The 18747-nt window shown below is 46.0% G+C and overlaps 1 protein-coding gene across 18 annotated transcripts in view; it reads left to right on the forward strand.

Moving 5' to 3' along the window:
- The window catches only part of Cacna1c (calcium voltage-gated channel subunit alpha1 C), a 604243-nt gene that overhangs the window by 476901 nt on the left and 108595 nt on the right, over window positions 1–18747 (forward strand). For 14 of the 18 annotated variants that reach the window (XM_028753516.1, XM_028753518.1, XM_028753520.1 and 11 more), the window contains 2 exons: window positions 6670–6760; window positions 14194–14220. In XM_028753516.1, the coding sequence (XP_028609349.1) occupies window positions 6670–6760; window positions 14194–14220 (118 nt within the window). Of the gene's footprint in view, window positions 1–4290; window positions 4366–6669; window positions 6761–14193; window positions 14221–18747 lie in introns of all 18 variants that reach the window. The other 4 variants (XM_028753517.1, XM_028753527.1, XM_028753521.1 and 1 more) reach the window with 1 other exon arrangement.

Raw genomic sequence — 18747 nt, forward strand, 5'->3', positions numbered from 1 at the left:
GGGACATGAGGCAGCTCAGCTTGCCTGAGAATTTTCCAGGAAGGATGGAAATGGGTGGCATCATAGATTCTCTATCGTACCATCGTACTATGGTAGATAGTACATGGCCTAGGCTGTCTAATAAAGTACTGCTGACTTCAGTGGTAAAAATGCATTGTTTCCTGATTTCCGGAGGCTGGAGTCTGAGGTCAAGGTGTAGGACCAGCTGGCTCCGCAGAGGCTGTGAGGGAGAAGGTCCATTGTAGGCCTCTCCCCTTGGCGTGTAGGTGTTATCTTCACCTTGTATCTTCCCATGATCTCCTTCTGTCCATGTCCAAATGCCTTTGTTTTATTAGGATACACATTTGTTAGATTAGGAGCTGGCCCTCTTGGCCTCATTTTAATTAAATTACATGTTTAAAGACCCTGTCTCCTAAAACAGTCCATTCTAGTTAAGAGGGTTTTAAAAACCAGCATGTGGATTTCTAGGGGACATAACTCAGCCCCTAACAGATGAGATGGCGATGGCCAAGGCAAAGGGCATAGAGTCTGTAAGGCAGGGCACTGGGAATGCCTTTGTTTGCTAGCCATACTGCCATCAGTACTTTGAGGAAATAAATGCTATCTATACCATTCTTAATATAAAAATATAATAAAATGGGCATCTGGCCAAGTCAATGGCAAGGTTCCATATAGGAGTAGATGGCCCTGAGCCATGCAGCCCAGCAGGCTGGATGCCAAGACTCACCCCAGGACTCCTGCCAGCGTTCTGCCTCAAGGGGAAATTCAGGGTGATGTCCAAACACCATCAGCCATTGCTAGTAATGCCTATGTTGGTGTCGTAACCCTTTCCCTACAGGGGAGGTAAAGGGCCGCAGGCAGCAGATGAGTCCTTGGATAACAGCCTAGCGGCCACATTGCAAAATGAAGACATTATTTTTCTTTTCAAGCCTCATGAGAAGCTGACCATCTCTGCTGATGTTACATGAAGATCTTAGACAGCCTCCACACCCGGGACAAAGTCAGAGCAGTTTGGAGCCCTAAAGGTTTCAGAACTCAGTGTCCTTCATCTTTCTCCCCAGAGTCATGTCACATCTCTGGTGCCCCTTAGGTGGTAAGGATATACCAGAGACAGGGCCAGCCTAGGTATCTTATATGGGACTGTTTTCCCCTGTATCCCTCTCAAGGGGAAGATGGAAAAAAAAAAAAAAGGAAGGAATTCCCCTAAAGGCCTTTCCATTTCCTCTGTTAAGGAACTATATCAACATTTTTCTTTACCAAAACACAAACTGTTTTTGACTCTCGAACCTTTGTCAAAGCCCCTCAGAGTAATTTTGCTTTTACTCATGTGGATTCATTTGTCCATCCTTTGATGCACGTATTACATTGTGTTGGTGTTGTGATGGCTGAACAAGATCTCATTTCCTTTTAAGGGAAACATAAGTTTTGATTCACTGGCCCAGTCTGGTTCAGCTCTGCCACTTGGGGATTTGTTTCATGAGGATCTGTCCAGAGGTAAGCTGTAGTTTTATGGGGAGTTGGCTTCCTGTAGGGAAGGCCATGAGCTGTAAGCCTCCCTGTTGACCATAGCTGCAGAAAGGCTGACCAATGGGCTGTGCTATCATACATCGAAGACACCACATGGTGTCTCAGGGTGGAGTTCCAGAGTTGAGTGGATAAGATTTCCAAGGGCTTGTGAACCCAAACATGCCAGGAAACACCAGTCTGAACAACAGCTTAGATCTCATATACCTTCCATGAGGTATATTATTGTGTGTCTCCACATTATCTTATGGAGAAATTGCATGTGGAGATTATTATAATTTATTACCATTTCTACGGCATCTACTCAGTTGTAGATCTCCAAGCAAGCTGAGGAGAGACAATAACTGTACACCTCACCAGAGACAGAGAAGCAGAATACCAAGTGCCATTCAAGCAAGAGTGGCTACCAAGAGTGGATGCTTAGAGGAATGGGGGGTTAGAAAATATTAATTCAAGGACGAAATGAGCTGTTGACAAGATATTGCTTAAGTGAGCACGGTGTCTCCTAGCTAGCTGAGAGGCTGAAGAAGGATTCTTTACGTTCTGAAGTGCAGGCATTCTGGCAGCATCATAGAACCTCATGTGTTAAATAAAAGGGAAAGAGTAGAGTCTGTAGAACTCATTTTTAGCATTGCTGCTCTAACTAAGAAAAGAGCCGTGCCACCCATTGCTTACAATGACAACTGCGGATTGTTTTCTGAAGAAATCTTTAATTTTTGTTTTGTTTTAGAATCTTCCTCCCAAAGTCTTCATTTGGTGATAGTTCCTGTTAGCAATAAAATCAGAAAATGAGCTTCATCTCTAGGCTGTTTCTTCACCATCTTCCTTCAAAACTGCATCATGACGGGCTAGGGAGATGGCTCAGCCAGTGTTGGCCATGCGAGCATGGAGGCCTGCGCTTGATTCCCAGCACCTGAACCAAAATCTGGCTGTGGTGATGGGCACATGTATTCCCAGTGCTGAGGAGACAAGTAGACCACACAGGGAACTCAGCAGCGCCTGCCAGTCTCCACCATGAGCATCCAGCCCTGCTTCCACACATTTGCTTACATCTGAACACCCATATATTTTATTGAGTTCTTCTTATGGCTTTGAAAGTTATCCTCTAGTTGTTTCCAAAGTCAAACAAGAGGTGACAGTCTTGTGTCAAGCCAAATGCTGGAGAATACTTCTGTTTAACAGGTCTGTGAGCTTTGAGCTACAGAACAGACCCCTGGTATGCTCACACCAACTGTAGGGGTGTATGGAGGCAATAGGCAACCTTCCTGTTTCCATTTCACACCTCCATAGAAAGCACAGACCTCATGGGGCCCATGTGCTCACGTTAGCTCTTGCTCTTCTTGCTCTTCTTGCTCTTTCCCTTGCTCTTGCTCTTGTGAAATGTACCTCTCTAGAAGGGAAATGGGAGCCAACTCACTTCTAGTGCTTGATTCAAGTGGGACTTTTTAGAAGAAACAGAAGCTTCTACACTGATTGGTGAGTTGTTTTGACGATGAGCCCACTAGAGACATGGAACTCTCTATGGGTTGTCCACAAGTTCAGCTCCTTTCTAAGAGGGGACCGAGTTCTGAATTCCCACTAACAACAACAACCTGAGTTGCTGAAACTGGAATGAAAGATGCTTCCTTCATAGCCTTCCCTAGAGTACATGCGGCCACTTCTGGTTCCTCATTCAGAGCACATACTTTCTTGTAGGACTGTCTGGCATCTTCTCCTGTCTCCATCCACTGCTGTTCCCCATTAACAAGCTGTCATCAGTGCATGCCCATCTCTTATTTCTGGGGCTTCACAGAGGCACTTATGTGTGCTATCAAGAGAAACATCCTTTCTGGGGTGTTAGCTAAAGCATTGGCCCTTAGGACATCAGGCCATGCTGTAGCACAGACTATCCTGCACCCATGCAATTAGAGATCCTTCACTCATTCCCTTAGCCCCTTCCTTTTCAGCTAAGCCCAGACTTGAGAAGAGCCCGAGACTTTCTGTGCACAGGAAACTTAACTCTGAAGAAAAGTAGATTCCAAAGACAGCTTAGTTGTTCTATACCTGAATCAAGTTATTACCCTTCAAAAAACAGAATGTGAAGTATGCTGTATAGAAATTGCATGCATATTTGCATACAAAGGAAAACAAAGAAAGAATCTGTGAGACTGGAAGCAGATGCATATGTATGTGCCTTAGATGTAACCAAGACTGAGGCAAGAACGAGGCACAATGACTGAGCCAGACAAGGGGACAAGTAGATCTATAGTCAAGTGACTTCATCCAGGGCTAAGTGGGAGGGAAGCCCTGGCGCCCACTGCAGCTGGCCTTTATGGTCTCTGTAAGGCAGAAGCTGAGCTAGCGAGCCAGTGGGAGGCACTAGTACTACTGATCTTGGTAACTACTTTCTTAAATCTATAAAAGGGAACACACACATACACACTCGGGAGACACAGGGGCAAGGAACAGCCTTCTGGGAAGCCTCCTCCCCAAGTCTCCACTTACATGTGCCAGTATGGTTGAGACCTTCTGCTAGAGGCTGCCATCTGCTTTAACAAGGGTCCATCCTTTGTTTTATGTTAATTCATGTGATTTAAGGGGTTTGACCAAATTTTGTTATGTTTTCTGATATGTCTTGGTTTATGCCCTTCATTGTTTTAGTTAATTTTTGCAGATAAGCGTGTTCTATGTAAGAACAGGGTTGTTTTTCTTTTGCCTGTGCTGACTGCATGTTCTCTGTTGATGTCTTGTCCCTGATCTTGACACTGGCCATCTTGTCTGTGAAAGGAGGCGCTCCAGCGGGCTTGCATGATCAGAAGAAAGGGAAATTTGCTTGGTTTAGTCACTCTACAGAAACCCATGGTAATGTCTACTGTGCTTTCTGTGTGTAAATGTGTGTTGGTCCATACAGATTGCCTGGGAGAATATTTCTCTTGATGTCTGTGTGTGTGTGTGTGTGTGTGTGTGTGTGTGTGTGTGTGTGTGTGTGTGAAAGAAAGAAAGAGAGAGAAAGACAGAGACAGACAGAGACAGAGAGAGGCCGAGACAGAGAAAGACAGAGACAGAGATCTGGCTATGTGTTTTTGTGAGGGGAAAACTGCTGACCCTCTTTCCATTCACTGGGTAGAGCAGCGAGCATTGACAGCCAACAGCAACTGTTCCCTGATAGAAGAGAGACTCATTCCTTTGGAGAGTGACAACCAAAAGTAAAGTCACTGTAGATGCAAAATTAGTACCAGTACTGGAAGTGCCTGGACCTTAGAAGATGTGCTTACTGTTAAGGCCCAGGCCACTTCTTTCTAATTGTGGTCTTTTCGAGCCCAGCCCCACCACTTTCACCCCACTCCACTCACATGCAAGGGGTTCTCTGAGAGCCAAATATCGCAAAGTCAGGTGGCTTTCTACACACAGCTCAGCCCTTCAGAGAATCAGACCTGGAGAGTTAAAAGGACCTGAGTCAGCGGTGGCCAAAGACAAACGGATCAAGAGGCAGAGTGCTCCTCACTTTAGAGCTTCTTATTTAATATGGATCGTTCACAACCCTTGGAAAACTCAGGGTTCCCAACTCCCAGTTCCACATGCTAAGCTACCTCAAATGACTAGTCCCACCCTCAGCCCTTAGGCTGTGGTGTGGATGTCAACGCTATAAAACAAAACAACATTCTTGGGCTATACTTTGCCATCCAGTGGTGTGCCCAGGGCCTGGCTCAGCTTCCCAGTCATTGATTTACCCTAGATGTAGAGAAGAGATTTGTCAACACTGCAGCCATCAGGGTGAGCATAGGACAGGGACAGTGCCCAATCACGAGTCCTTTATAGGCGTGCCACATGGCCTAGACCCATCATACCGGTTCTCTAAGCCTCACTTACCTTTCCTGTGAACTAAAGGGATGGATTAGAGCTGGGTAACTTTTGTAGTCTCATCCAGCCCCTAATATCCACGAGTTGATGTCTGGATTCTTTTTCCTCAATATATTTGGGGAAGAATCCTAAGCCAAAGTAAAGTGCTCTGTGTAACAGCCAAGACACAGTCATGGGTGTTCTATTGTATCTTCTGTTCTTGAAATGAGTCTCTTCTTATCCGCTTGACTTAAAAGGATGACAGTAGTTCTGAAGAGTTTTTTGGGATGAACTTTAATTTCATAGAATAAATAATACTAATAGAAATACCCTCCTCTAAGCCACCATGCTGAGTCTCAGCTAGAAAACTCCCTTCTAAAAGTCTATCCTGCTGCTGCCTTGAAGTAAGGCAATGGACGTTGCTTGGGCGAATTGACTCCCGGAGAATCAGGTAGCTTCTGTCTCTGTTTAGACGGAAGTGTTGAGGTTTTGAGAAGAGAGATTGTATCCTGCAGGCTCTCTTTGAGCCACATTTACTGTGGGGTGTGTGTGTGTGTGTGTGTGTGTGTGTGTGTGTGTGTGTGTGTCTATGTGTGTGTGTATCTGTATGTATGTCTGTGTGTATGTGTGTGTGTCTGTATGTGTCTGTATGTGTCTGTGTATATCTGTGTGTGCCTGTGTATCTGTGTGTGTCTGTGTGTGTCTGTGTGTATCTGTGTGTGTCTCCTGCAACTAGACACTCCCATTCTTAGTGTATGTTGTACGAGGACCAACCATGAGTTTGGTGGTGGCTAGTGACCTCAAGCCCATCACTTCCGGTATGATCCTAAGTGTCATTGCTTTATGACACTGTGCACTGCAGGAAATAAAATTGTCCTCAGATCCATCAAAAGATCTGAGTAGCAAAAGAGTCCTTTTTGCAAACAAGCTAGACTCCAGTCTTGAGTTAGAGCCAGTAGGGGAAAGAGGCAGAGTCTTGTTATGAGAGCTTCTCTCCCTGTGGTCAGTGAGATAGCTGCAAATGGAAAACTTCCATGGCCTTTATATGGCTACTTAAGGGCAGAGGAAGGATGTGACTGCCAGTCTTACCCAGGTGTGTCTTGTAAGGTAAACAGCCTGACCACCAGAGTCCCTCCTGCATCCCACTCACATGCAGTGTCTTGGCAGCTGACTTCTGCAGCCTGTTGAGGACAGTGCCAGGGCCCAGCCCCCACAGACGGACCAGCAGATGGTACCCAGACAGCCCTGGGCTAGGATGGTTTGTCATGCACTAATGTTCTCTTCTCTTTCTGTCCCTACCCTCCATGGTTCCTCTCCCCCTCACAGTGAGCATGCCCACGAGCGAGACTGAGTCTGTCAACACTGAAAATGTGGCTGGAGGTGACATCGAGGGCGAAAACTGTGGAGCCAGGCTTGCGTGAGTACCCATGGAAAACATAGCGCTGAGTTCTTCCTGGAGCACGACCTGGGAAGCTGCTTTGTGGTGTTGAGTGGGATGACTCCGCACTGCAGTGTGAAGAGTCACAATGCTGGTTGACAATCTGTGCCCTGTGTGGAGAGAAAAGAGGCCTGGGGTTTGGTAATGGCCTCATATGTGGTCGTGGGCTTTTCAAATTCAATTCAGTCTTCAGCACTTCTGTGGTGGGTGCCAGACTCAGATGCTGAGGCCCTCTCACCCCACCAGTGAAGCACAGAAAGTAGGGGTGCTCTGGTATATGGTTTTACCCTGGCCCCCTTTTTTTCATACAAGCCAGTAGGTCACAGTCCCTGGCATTACATGACCACCCTTCCCATTCTGACAAACACGGCCTCAAAGAAAATCACCAGCTAAGAAACTACACTGCCCGGTGATGATCCTGTTGGTCCTGTGAGGCTCGACCTGCGCTTCTAATGGGGGGAGCAAGTGCCTGGTGTTCACCTGCAATGTCCTTAGAGGGGAACATCAGTGGTTAGAGTAGTACATCAGTGGTTCTCAACCTTCCTAACGCTGCGACCCTTTCACACAGTTTCTCATGCTGTGTGATCCTCAACCATAAAATTATCATTGCTACTTTATAACTATAATTTTACTAATGTCATGAATGGCAAGGTAAATTTCTGATATACAGGGCATCTGATGTGAGATCCCTACGGGGGTCGCGACCCACAGGTTGAGAACCACTGTGTTCAAGGTAGCAGTTTTTACAGCTAAGCCTTCTTCATCTCCCTGGTTTCTAAGAGTTGTCTTTGACCTGGGACTTAGCCAGATATGAGCGAGCAGGAGCTGGTATCCTTGGGAGCAGTTCACACATGGATTGTCACCATCTTGAACCCAGAAACAAGCCATCCATGTCAATGACCTAAACAAAAGGGGAAAACTGATTCATTACTAAAATTTGCAAAACTGATTTGATTATAAATGTCGCAGAGAACAGAGCCTGCTGGTTTTAAGCCTCATGCTGGAAGGCGATGACTGCTTTTTCTATGGCCCTGGGCATGACAACTGTAACCATGTCTTGGCCACCGAAAGGAATTTCAAATAGAAAGCTCTGAGTAGGATTAGCCCAAATAAAACGTGTCTCCAAATGCTCCATGGGTAGAGCAGCACCTTCCCCTGTAGCGTGACTCTCTGCTGAGCTGACCCTACCATCTCACAGCCATAGGTAGCTGCAGGCAAATCTGAGTGTGCCTGTGAGCAAGCCAGGAGGGAGGTGAGCAAGGCTGGGGCGCAGAGAGAGCAGCACCACAGCCAGGTTCCAGAGTACACAGTGCACGGGGCTGTGGCATCGCTCACTCTGACAGTGGCACCAGGGAGTCTGCACTGCAGATTTCTCAGCAGTATCAAGAAGCAATTATTGTCCAAGTGCTGTTAAAATATGGTGCTAATTACATTTGTAACGGTGCCCCCTGCTTTTTTCTTCTTCTTCTCCCTTTTGGAATTGTACAAAATAAACACTTGGGTTTCTAGAAGTGACCCCAGATAGCAATGATCAGGGCAGGCATATGCGACTCTTCTAGTCAATAAGTTCTGGGCCTTTCTGTTTGTTAGGCATTAGGGATGGAGAGGTCAGAGAAAAGATAATCAAGGTTATTACAGTGCTTTGGGACATGGCCCAAGGTATAAACCAGGAGGGACTGGGGAGTTGGCATTTGGAACTCACTTAACTACATTTTGGGAGTACATGATGCTGTTGGAAAGCAAACATGATTATCCCCTGTGGAGGGAAACTGGCATCCGCTAGTCTATCTGTCACCTGCTAGGAGGATGTGTTCTACTGGCTTTGAGAGTTATCCAGAAATGGCTGCTCTTATTCCTATGCATAGCCAAGTTGACACACATCTACGCTGCATACAAAAGACACAGTTGCTGTGCCAGAATTCTAATATGCACTTCATCAACTTCTGTCTTTGCCCATCTCCCAACAAGACGGCAGTGGCTAAGACTGCCACTATTCCGGTCAATCGATTGACTTAAGAAGAGAAGCAGGCTGAGGGCAGGATGAGAGATCTTTGTTTTATAAGCTCTGAGTTAAGAGTCTTGAGGTCAGGACGAAGACTTGCATGTAAGGAGAAGGCCCGGGTAAAGAGGTTGCCTGGGTGATAGAAGAGTGTACCAAAAGGAGCTGCACTGTTATGCAATGCAGTAAAGGAAGGAGATAAAGGAATGACTCACCAAGACTTGGTAAGAGAAACTGATATCAAGGCTGAAGCAAATCTGAAGAGGGGTCCAGCCTAGAGTCTAGAGGTGCAAGATAGAGAGCGGGGTGGGGAGATCTGAGGTTCCGGTCTGAGTAGAGGTGGAAACTGGCATTTGAGTCCATTGTTAAGGTCGTAGGACAGAGTTTGCTCAGAGAGACAGGGATAGGAAGAAGGAGACCAGGACCAAACCTCGGGGAAACTGACACCCAAAATAGGAAGAAGCAAAAGAACAGACCGTTATGCTGAGAGATGTAGAAGGAAAATGTCAGGAACGGTCTCTCCATGTGAACCTTCATGGCAGCACACAGCCTATGTGGAGTGGTAGAGATGGCAGTCATCCGATAAAGTAGCACCGACTCCATGGAGCTAATCATCTAGTGTGAGAGAAGCCCTATAATGTGGGCTGGAGAGATGGCTCAGTGGTTAGGAGCACTGACTGCTCTTCCAGAGGTCCTGAGTTCAATTCCCAGCAATCACATGGTCGCTCACAACCATCTGCAATGGAATCTGATGCCCTCTTCTGGTATGTCTGAAGATACAGTATACTCATATAAATAAAATAAATAAATCTTTAAAGAAAACAAAAGAGGCCCTATAAGGTAACCACCATAGAAGAGAGTCCTCGTTTGGATTGCCAGGTTAGGAAAGATATTTGAAGGATTACAATTTAAGCCATAAACTAAGAATGAGTATACTAAAAGCCAGGGGGCAGCATGGATGTGTGTGTGAGGGACGGTGAGTGGTTCAGCTGGCAGGGCAAAGGCTGTACAATGAGCTTGGTCTTTGTTGTAAGAGCATAAGAAGTTACCAAAGGGTTTTAAGAATGCAGAGTTGTGTGAAGAGGTTGGCTTGGTCAGTCTTGTACTTGTGAAGGATTTTGACATTAGGGACAATAGAAAAGAAGATGATACAGTAATGAAGTAGCCTGTGGCTGCTAGGGCTGGGACGATGGTGCCTAGGACTGAGGTGCAATGTGGAGATGGAAAGAGTGGGCTGATTGTCAGTGTATCTTGGGGATCTCTACTCTGAGGGATTTGTGGATATACTGACTCTGGGAGCCAGCCTCAGCAAGGGAAGGGTGGAAATGTACCAATGCAGGGCATCCACCGAAGCACTGAGGCCAAGCACTGAGAGAAGAGGAAGAAGATAGGTAAAGGAGGGTTGCCATGGAAACAAAGGGAGGGCCTTGTCAGGGTGGTCTTTGGGGAAGCCAGCGAAAACCAAGAGGCTAAAGAAGCTGCAGAGGAATTGAGCACAGGAAGTGGAGTTCCTCCACCTCAGAAAGTGAAAGGGAGCTGACATCAGAAGCTCTGCCCAGGACTGTGACCTCAGCCAAGCTCCTATCTCCCAAGAAAGGAACAGGGCAGACCATTGGTTCCAGCAGAAGCCAAGGCTGGACACCACCTTCCAAGGCTACTTCAGAGGGCACCACTGCCATCTCATTCCCATGTTCAGCTCTGTGTTAGATCCCAAAGAATAAGACGTTCTACAGCTTGAGAAATCATGTACCAGAGATCCACGTGACCTGGAGAGTTCCTTCCAACTCTGCAGGCTTATGGTTCTGTAAAGAATGTGAAGAGAGAAGCACACCAGTCTGTGATGGGAATCACTGTAAGGTACATCATCTTTGGCAGGGTGAGGACGGATACTGTAGAAGTGTGAAGGATAGCCTGGAAGACACAGATGGGAAAAGTGGGATCACTGGGTATGAAGTCCTGGACATTCTGCAGCCTGACACTGTTGATGTGGACTTGACATCTTTAAAATATACTTCCGATACTGTTTTATAACCAAAAAACACTAAAAATCAATTGTGTGAATCTGTGTGGCGAGGTTACCCACAGTGACCCAGCTTAAGGCTGAGGGGCCAATCTATCTTATGTCAAGGTCCACCTGGACATCACAGGATCAAGATGAGCACTGGAAGTCAAGCTTGTCCTGTGTCTGGGGGGCTTGGAAGAGGCAGGGTAAATGAGAGGATTCAGTAGAGGCCAAGCCTGGGTTCTGGGAAGGAGGTTCAGGCTAGAAACGGAGAACAGCTGGGTTTAGTGTCCAATAGCAGGAGTCTTGTTCGGCAGAGACAAGGTCCAGGGTTGTGACCAAGCTGAGGAGTTAGGGAAGCTGAGTCAGCAATCTGTCTGACCATGTCAGGCAAGATAGGAACAATTCAGGAAAATACCCTTTCCCACAGCAGGTATTAAGTGAGCGGTATTTATTACTCAAACAAAGGAGAAGCTGGAAGTATAAACAGCTCCCAAGGAGTTCAAATACCTGGCAAATAATGATAAATACAAAGCAAATGACTAAGGGGGAAGATGGATTGGCAGTTGTCTTTAATTTTGAATGTCAAAATCAGGAAGGAAATTCTTGGTTTTCTGGGTTAGTCCTAAGGTCCTGATGAGCGCCTGGGAATAAGTAGACTCCAGTCCCTGCCCAGAGGCTTGTTCTGGAGTTCTAATGTTCTGGCTAGTTATTAACACCCTCTGCTTCCTTACTCTTAACAAATCCACCTGAGATGGGAAGTAGGGATGGCATTCCATGTGACTCTAGTGCTGGATAAAAAAACAAGAAACTCCTGAGCAAGCAGCTCATGCTCATTGAGTTTGGATACACTGGAGGCTTCCACTGTTCTCAGGACTCTGTGGTCTGCACTGATTTCAAATGTCAGTAGGAAGCAGACAGGCTAAGGTGCTTGGTGCTCTCTCCCTCGTTTCTCCACAGTGGAAACAGCTATGCAAACAGAGTCTATCTCTACAGCCAGGAGACAGAGGGCTGTGAGCAATGTCCTTCTATTTCCTGATGTAAGTCCTGTAGCTGACTGCTCCTGCATTCAAGGAGTGAAGAGGAATCAAAGCCTGTAATCTTACAGGAAGCTCTGAGGCCGGCTCTTCTGGGACCCACTCGAGTGACAACACTCCTTTGTTATGTGCAGCTGCTGAGCTCTGCTGCTGGGCTAAGGCAGGATGCTTATATCAGAGACAGATGAATGTCTTTGGATACAGAGAACCTAAAGTCGTGTTCACAGGCTCCTGTTAGCAACAAAAAGCCTTCCTCATGTGAAGTATACAGGGCTAGACATCAAGACTTGGAGCCAAGTATGCAAGAGGCTCCTGAGCCATTTCCTTTGATCTAGAGTGTCCAAGGACAGGCACCACGTGTGGCCACGTGTGAACAAGGAAGACTATTTGGTCAGCTCTGATCTTCCCTTATCCCACATCAAAGATCCAGTTCCTTAAGAAAACTTCCCAGTTCCTTGGGGGTGGCGGGGAACAGGGTGTCGAAGATCTCACTTTTGCTTATGACTTAATGGGGCCATGAGTAAAGGTGAGACTTGCACCAGGGAAAGGGTCTGGGAGACCATGAGACTCGCTGCAAGAAAGCCTGGAACCAACCAGGTGTTCTTAAGGATCCCTGAGCTCAGCAAATCCTTGCTACGGAGAGTAACCTGCCTGCCTGTCTCCATTTAGCAGCTAACAAACATCTCTTCCCCCATTAAACAGTGGCTCTAGATGAAAGATGCTGCCCTGGGCTCCAGGTCCCCTTCCCACATACTCAGTTAACTTGTGATTAAACCCTGCAGCCTAGCAGGCAGTCTTAGGGGTGGGAAAAGGTTGTTAGTTAACAGTTCAGAGCAATAAAGGCACTTGGCTCAGCTTCTCAGTGCCCCGGAGATATAATTATCTCATGCACGATAGCTTTGCCACCTGTCACATCTTCAGGTTTTTTTTTTTAATTAAAAAAAATAATGAGGAGGGTTAATGTTTTCTTGTTCCGTGACACGGCTTGCTTTTTGCCTGACTGGGACAACATGGCTTCAAGCAGTCACCTCCCAACATCCTACAAGGGTCTCTGATCATTGTAATTTCTCATTTGCATTCCGTTCTTTGTTTTTTTGTTTTTTACTTAAATTTGCTGTGTTTGAGAATTTCATACCTGAGTCCTGTATTTAAATAATTCCCACTCCTTCCCTATCTTGCCCCCTTGTAACTTCATGACCTCTTGGTCTTTAGTTATTCATATAATTATAAATATATAACCCACTGAGTCTATCTAGTGTTGATCATGTGTAATGTGTTTAGGGCTGACCACCTGGTGTCAGGTAACGGGGACCTCGTCCCTGGAGAACATGGATTTGCCCTCTCTTGGCTGCTGGTAACACATCATCTAGGAAGGTGGTCATTGGCATGTCAACTGTGCATTAGCAGGTCTTGGTCATGGCCAAGACCACTTCAACATGCTGTTCCACCTATATTCACCTTTCTCTTAGCTTCAAAGTTTAGCGGTCATGTGCCTTCAAACGTTTGGGTTCCTTTCTCAAAGTATTTTGTCATAATTGCTTACATTCTCCTCTCCTTTCTCTTGCTTCTTTCTTCTCTGCCTCCTTCCCTCTCTTTTCCATACTTCTCATTAACAAGCCTCTCACTTGACCTCTTCCCCCTCCTAACCCTGGGTAGCTTTCCTGGAATCTATCCTAGAGGAACTGGACAGTCTCAAAACCTTCCCGAAGGTGCTGCCTTTCAGGACCCTTCCCGTGCAACAGTTCTTCAAAGCAGCTGTCATTGAGACACCCTTCCTGTGCTTCTGCCCAGAGTCACCATAGACCCCCAGGGCTGCACCCAACTTCAGTATGCACCATGTCCCTTTAGAGGCTATTTATCCCATTCTGGTGAACAGCTCTGAGCCAGGGAAGTGATGGCCTTTCCATTTCCCACTGGCTCCTGTGGTTTGCATGTGCCTCCTAATCCAGCTCTAGGAGAGACCCTGGCAGACTGCAGTGAGGTCAGCACTTGGAGCTTTCTGGTGGAGGGATCCTTCTGTCTGCAGGAGAAGCTGTCCATCTGCCGTGGCTTTTCTCAAGGGCTATTGTTCTTATCTCTTTATAGAGTTTGTGGGCAGATATGAACCTCTCAGGACTTGTGTGCTCCTCCTCCCCAGTGAGGATCACCCACACTTAGAAGATACTAGATATGTAGATGTCAGCTGGGCCAGCCACATCTAAATGTGGCTAAATACACAGAGTGTTCTCGCTGCAGCTTTATAACTTACCCCACAGATCCTTCCAGTGTCCACATGTAGCCCTAGGGAACACCAAATTCCCCTTCGATAGCTGACCACTCTTGGGGAAGAAAATGAGTTCATTGTCTTTACTAATATTTCCTTTTGCTCTTTCAGCCACCGGATCTCCAAATCCAAGTTCAGGTGAGTGAGATGCAAGCCACTCCTCTTCCCTTCTGCCCTTCCAGCTTACTTCCTGGCTACTATGTCAGATGAACAAGGTAACACCTACTAGTTTGGGTCTTCCTGGGGATATAACTGCTTCCTTTTGTATGGGGGTTCATGATTTGGTCCAGAGAACTAACTCAAGGGTTGAGACTTGGCTTCTCTTGGGTAGGCTCTGAGAGGTTACAACAAATGTGTCTCCCTCCTGTATAAGATAAAGTCAGTTAAAGTAAATGTGAGAAGGTTTGTTATTACTTGACAAACTTCACAACTTTGAGGATTACAGACAAAATGTAAATTCTGTCAGTGCTTTGAGCTGGTGTCAGAAGCTTCCAGAATACCCCACCCTGTGACCTTCCTTTGGCTTTACCTTCTGTACTTCTGCACAGACACTTTCATCCCACTGCTTGCAGCTCCTTGCAGCTTCCCAAATGTTCTCTACCCTCTTGCACAGTAAGACTTTTTGCGGAGCTTTTCCACGACCTAAATCACCATCTATGTCTACCTGGAAAAGTCAGACTTGTCAGCTAAAGGTTGCAGCATCTGTGGCTCCCTCAGCACACTCCCAGGAAGACTAAATGGTCCTCTCATCCTCCATTCCCACATGCTTTCTCATGCCCTTGTCCTAGCACTTAGCATACTCTAGCTATTGGTAGCATACTCTAGCTATTGGCTCAAAGGTCTGTTGCCATGTTGAACTTTGCACACTAGCGTCTGCTCATTGCCTACCTAGCTACCCCACAGTTAAGTCCTCAAGCCCCCTGAGTGTATATGTAGGATGGGAATGCAAATTTAATTCTATAAATCTTAGACACACCCAAAAGTTTTGGCCATTTCTTTTCCTTAACGTAGTCTTGCCTCCCTAGCCTCATCTCATATGTAGTGGGAGTGTAGGTAACACTAAACTAGTTCAGTGAGGTGTTTATCAATATTTTTAAAGCAATTCCTGGAGGTCACATGTGTAGTCACTCAGAGTTCCATCTCCCACAGCTCCTGTCTAAGGTGGATCTGGATACCCAGGGGGAGGAGGGCCACAATCCCAGAATCAGGGCTTAATGAGAAAGGGCTTGAAGTTCCCAAAATCCTCTTGACTCTTGCCATCTCTGATACATGGGCTAGTATGTCACATGGAAGGTCTATCTAGTTTAGACATCCACCACTACAGGCCATGTCACTCGCCCAGACCTGCCCCCTCCAGCCCTTGCAATCTCCACTTCTGTGGAGATTTGACTCCCAAGCTCTGTGATCCGCCCATTTCCCCACGCTTGATGATGTTCATGTCTCTCATAGTCCATGAATGAGCTCTGGGAACCAGGAGCCCCAAAGCATATCCTTTCCCTAGCTGCATCCAGCTCTGTGAACCAGCCAGATAATGATAACTGAACTACTGGCATTCCTGGCAGGACCTTTCCACAAGCACCAGCTACTTTGGCCCCTTCCCTACGACATCCAGGTGTTTCTAAGCAAGTCCCTGTGATCTCATGACACTAAGTGAGGACTCCAGTATTGGACACTGCTCCAATTTGACACACATTTTTTTCCTCTCATGTTCTACTGGGACTAGAAAGTGCAGGCTTCCTTCCCCCTGTTATTCTTTCAAAGAAAGGCCTCCTTAGTGGAAAAATCCAGGGTCAAATCTACCAGTGCTGGCTTTATTATATGAAAGAGAGCTCTCTAGAATCTTCTCTAGATGTTTCCTCATCATTTCCTGCATATGGAAAAGTAGCTGGTGCATAATAATGATTAAATAATATAGATACATTGATGTGTAGATAGATGGGTGGATGGATGGGTGGATGGATGTGTGGATGGATGTGTAGATGGAAGGGTGGATGGGTGTGTGGATGGAAGGCTGGATGGATGGGTGGATGGATGGGTGGATGGATGGGTGGATGGATGGGTGGATGGATGGGTGGATGGATGGGTGGATGGAAGGCTGGATGGATGGGTGGATAGATGGGTGGATGGATGGGTGGATAGATGGGTGGATGGAAGGCTGGATGGATGGGTGGATAGATGGGTGGATGGATGGGTGGATGGATGGATGTATAGATGGATGTGTGGATGGATGGGTAGATAGATGGATCACCTCATCTTGGTAAGACAATAGATTTGATAGACATTCAAACATAATGTCATATTTGACAGGTATATATTACTCTGAACAGTTCCACAGCCCCCACATAGTAATAGTAAAGAGATTAAAAATTGCAGTAAAAATATTTCCCAAATCCTATTCTTGCTACATGCAAATGAAGGAGCCATAGATAAATGAATGGATAAACATAATCTGGAGAATTGTTGAGACGCTCTCATACTTGGTGGACACTCCTGAGCTTCCAGGAGACTCTAAAACCTTCCATTTGAATTGGGTAGCTCTATAGCTTCAGGTATGTCCTTGAAAATTATAATCTTTTGATCCTTTGGCCATCGTCCACTCTGCATCTCCCAGCCATGGGGCTCTAGTTGCTTACTTTGGCGAAGAGGGTGCCTCTCTCTCTCTCTCTGCACTTCCAATTCAAGAGATACACAGAAATGAGCTTGTATTCACAAATGGCTTCTTTTCAGTTGGTTGGCACACTCATTAAAGATACCTGTAGACAAGCCTGAGGTATAGACTCTGGGCTTAGACAGGTGCAGAGTCACAGCTCAGGAATAGCCTCAGCTGTCCTGCAGATCAGATCCTGGCTGGTGTACTGAACCTGTTTCTGTGCATGTTTGAAAATTATTCTAATGGCCATGTCAAAGAAGTACAAAGGCACAGCAGGAAATGAAACCTTTTCATTTAAAGCAGTGTAGTGAAAACACTGTAATTTCAACATGACTTAATGTAACACATTTTAGTGAGATAGCTTGTGTTCTTTTTGCCTAAGACTTTGTAACTTCGATGTACATTATGTTTACTCTATGTTGTGGTTTGGATTGGCCAAATGTTACTAGCAGCTGCCATTCAGACAAGGGGACCCCAGAAGTTCTGAGTAACATCACCAGCAGCTGGCTAACCTTGATCATTCAGTGTACTGATGGAAATTGAGTATAAAATAGCTAAGGCTGGTAATGGATTAAAAATGCCAGGAAAATTATCAACATTTCCCAAATAGTTCTCTCAGTTGGGGAAACAATTTAATAATGACAGTAATAGAATTTGAGCTTCAAATTGGCCTATTTTAGGTGCAAGACTGCACGATACAAAGCCATAGTTAATTTTGAAAGAATGGTTGAACAGAGCTTGCCAGGGACAGGGGGATATCAGAAAAAATAGATGATCCTTGGGTATTTTGATAATTCAAGCTTTCATGTAAAGGAAAATAAAGAACTGGCCACATTCAAGGCTCACTCTGCAGCAGTGATCAGAGATCTGTTGGAGTTTTTCTGAGCAAATGATGCAGATTTTTGGAACAAACATTACGGGGTTTCAAAATGTGAGGCCTGTCAAACCTAGTCCCTCAGCAAGAGCTGCCTCACACCTCACTGCATTTCTACTCTGCCATAAACAACTAGGTGCAAACAAAGCCCAAGTGTCCCCCAATCTCTAAAGGCCCATTTTCAGGCTACTTACTCATGAAAAAATAATTTAGTGATTTTTTTTCCTCTGCTGTTTGTTCCTGGTTCTGTTGAAGATGGAAACTTTAACTCCAGCTACTGGACAGCCTGCTCTGTTCACTGTCTTCACAGCTCGGGCCTGTCAGCATTTGCATGCTAAGGAAACCAGTTAAGGAGCATTGTTCTTTCCCAGTGCCACCCTTCTTCCTGAGACTGGGAGTTTTTAAACCTTGCCTTTTTCAGGGTGTTAGACCTGGGCATGTTTCTGTGGCTCATACAACCTGTTCTTAATACTATGGGTCTGTAACAAAGACATGGGCCCTGCCTCTTGTGCATCTCATTGTTTTATTAAAGAGTCAGGAACCATACATTAAAGGTTAACTGATAATACCAGGCAGTGGAAGCCCTCTGGATACCTCCATGGCTGCCTAAGATGTGATGTAGGGACACTATTGTAGAGTGCCCCAGCATGTAGCATTTGCACCTTCTGCTCTGTTCTCTGGCTGGGCCTTGTGCTGACAAGGACTGTTGTCTATTAACTGCTGACATACTACCTTGTCCATAGTAGATATTAACTAAGTGTTTCTTGGCTGCATAAACAAAATGTGTAATGTAGACAGGCTCTGCAGGGATGCCAAGGCTAGAAGTCCGCTGCAGAGAAACTAGGGATTAGGTTGAGCCCTGAAGATGGGCAGGAGCTAGGAAGATGGAAGCCTTTAGAGTTGGGGGTGGGTACTCTGTTTTGCTAAAAAGGATGCAAAGCCCAGTGCTAGGAGTGGGGGGTGAAGATAAAATGAGCCGAGGGAGAGGGAGCAGAGAACAGTGGTACAGACAATTAAGTACAGTTGACACTTCCACTTCCACCTCCTCCCCCTCCCCTCCCCCCTCTCCTGTTTCTGTATTTCTAGAGTAAATGACTACCGGCTAATGCAAAGAGAACATAGATTGCAGGCAAATTTCTCC

The sequence above is a fragment of the Grammomys surdaster genome, unplaced genomic scaffold (genome assembly GCF_004785775.1).
Source record: "Grammomys surdaster isolate TR1022 unplaced genomic scaffold, NIH_TR_1.0 125950, whole genome shotgun sequence".
NCBI classification, from domain to species: Eukaryota; Metazoa; Chordata; class Mammalia; order Rodentia; family Muridae; genus Grammomys; species Grammomys surdaster.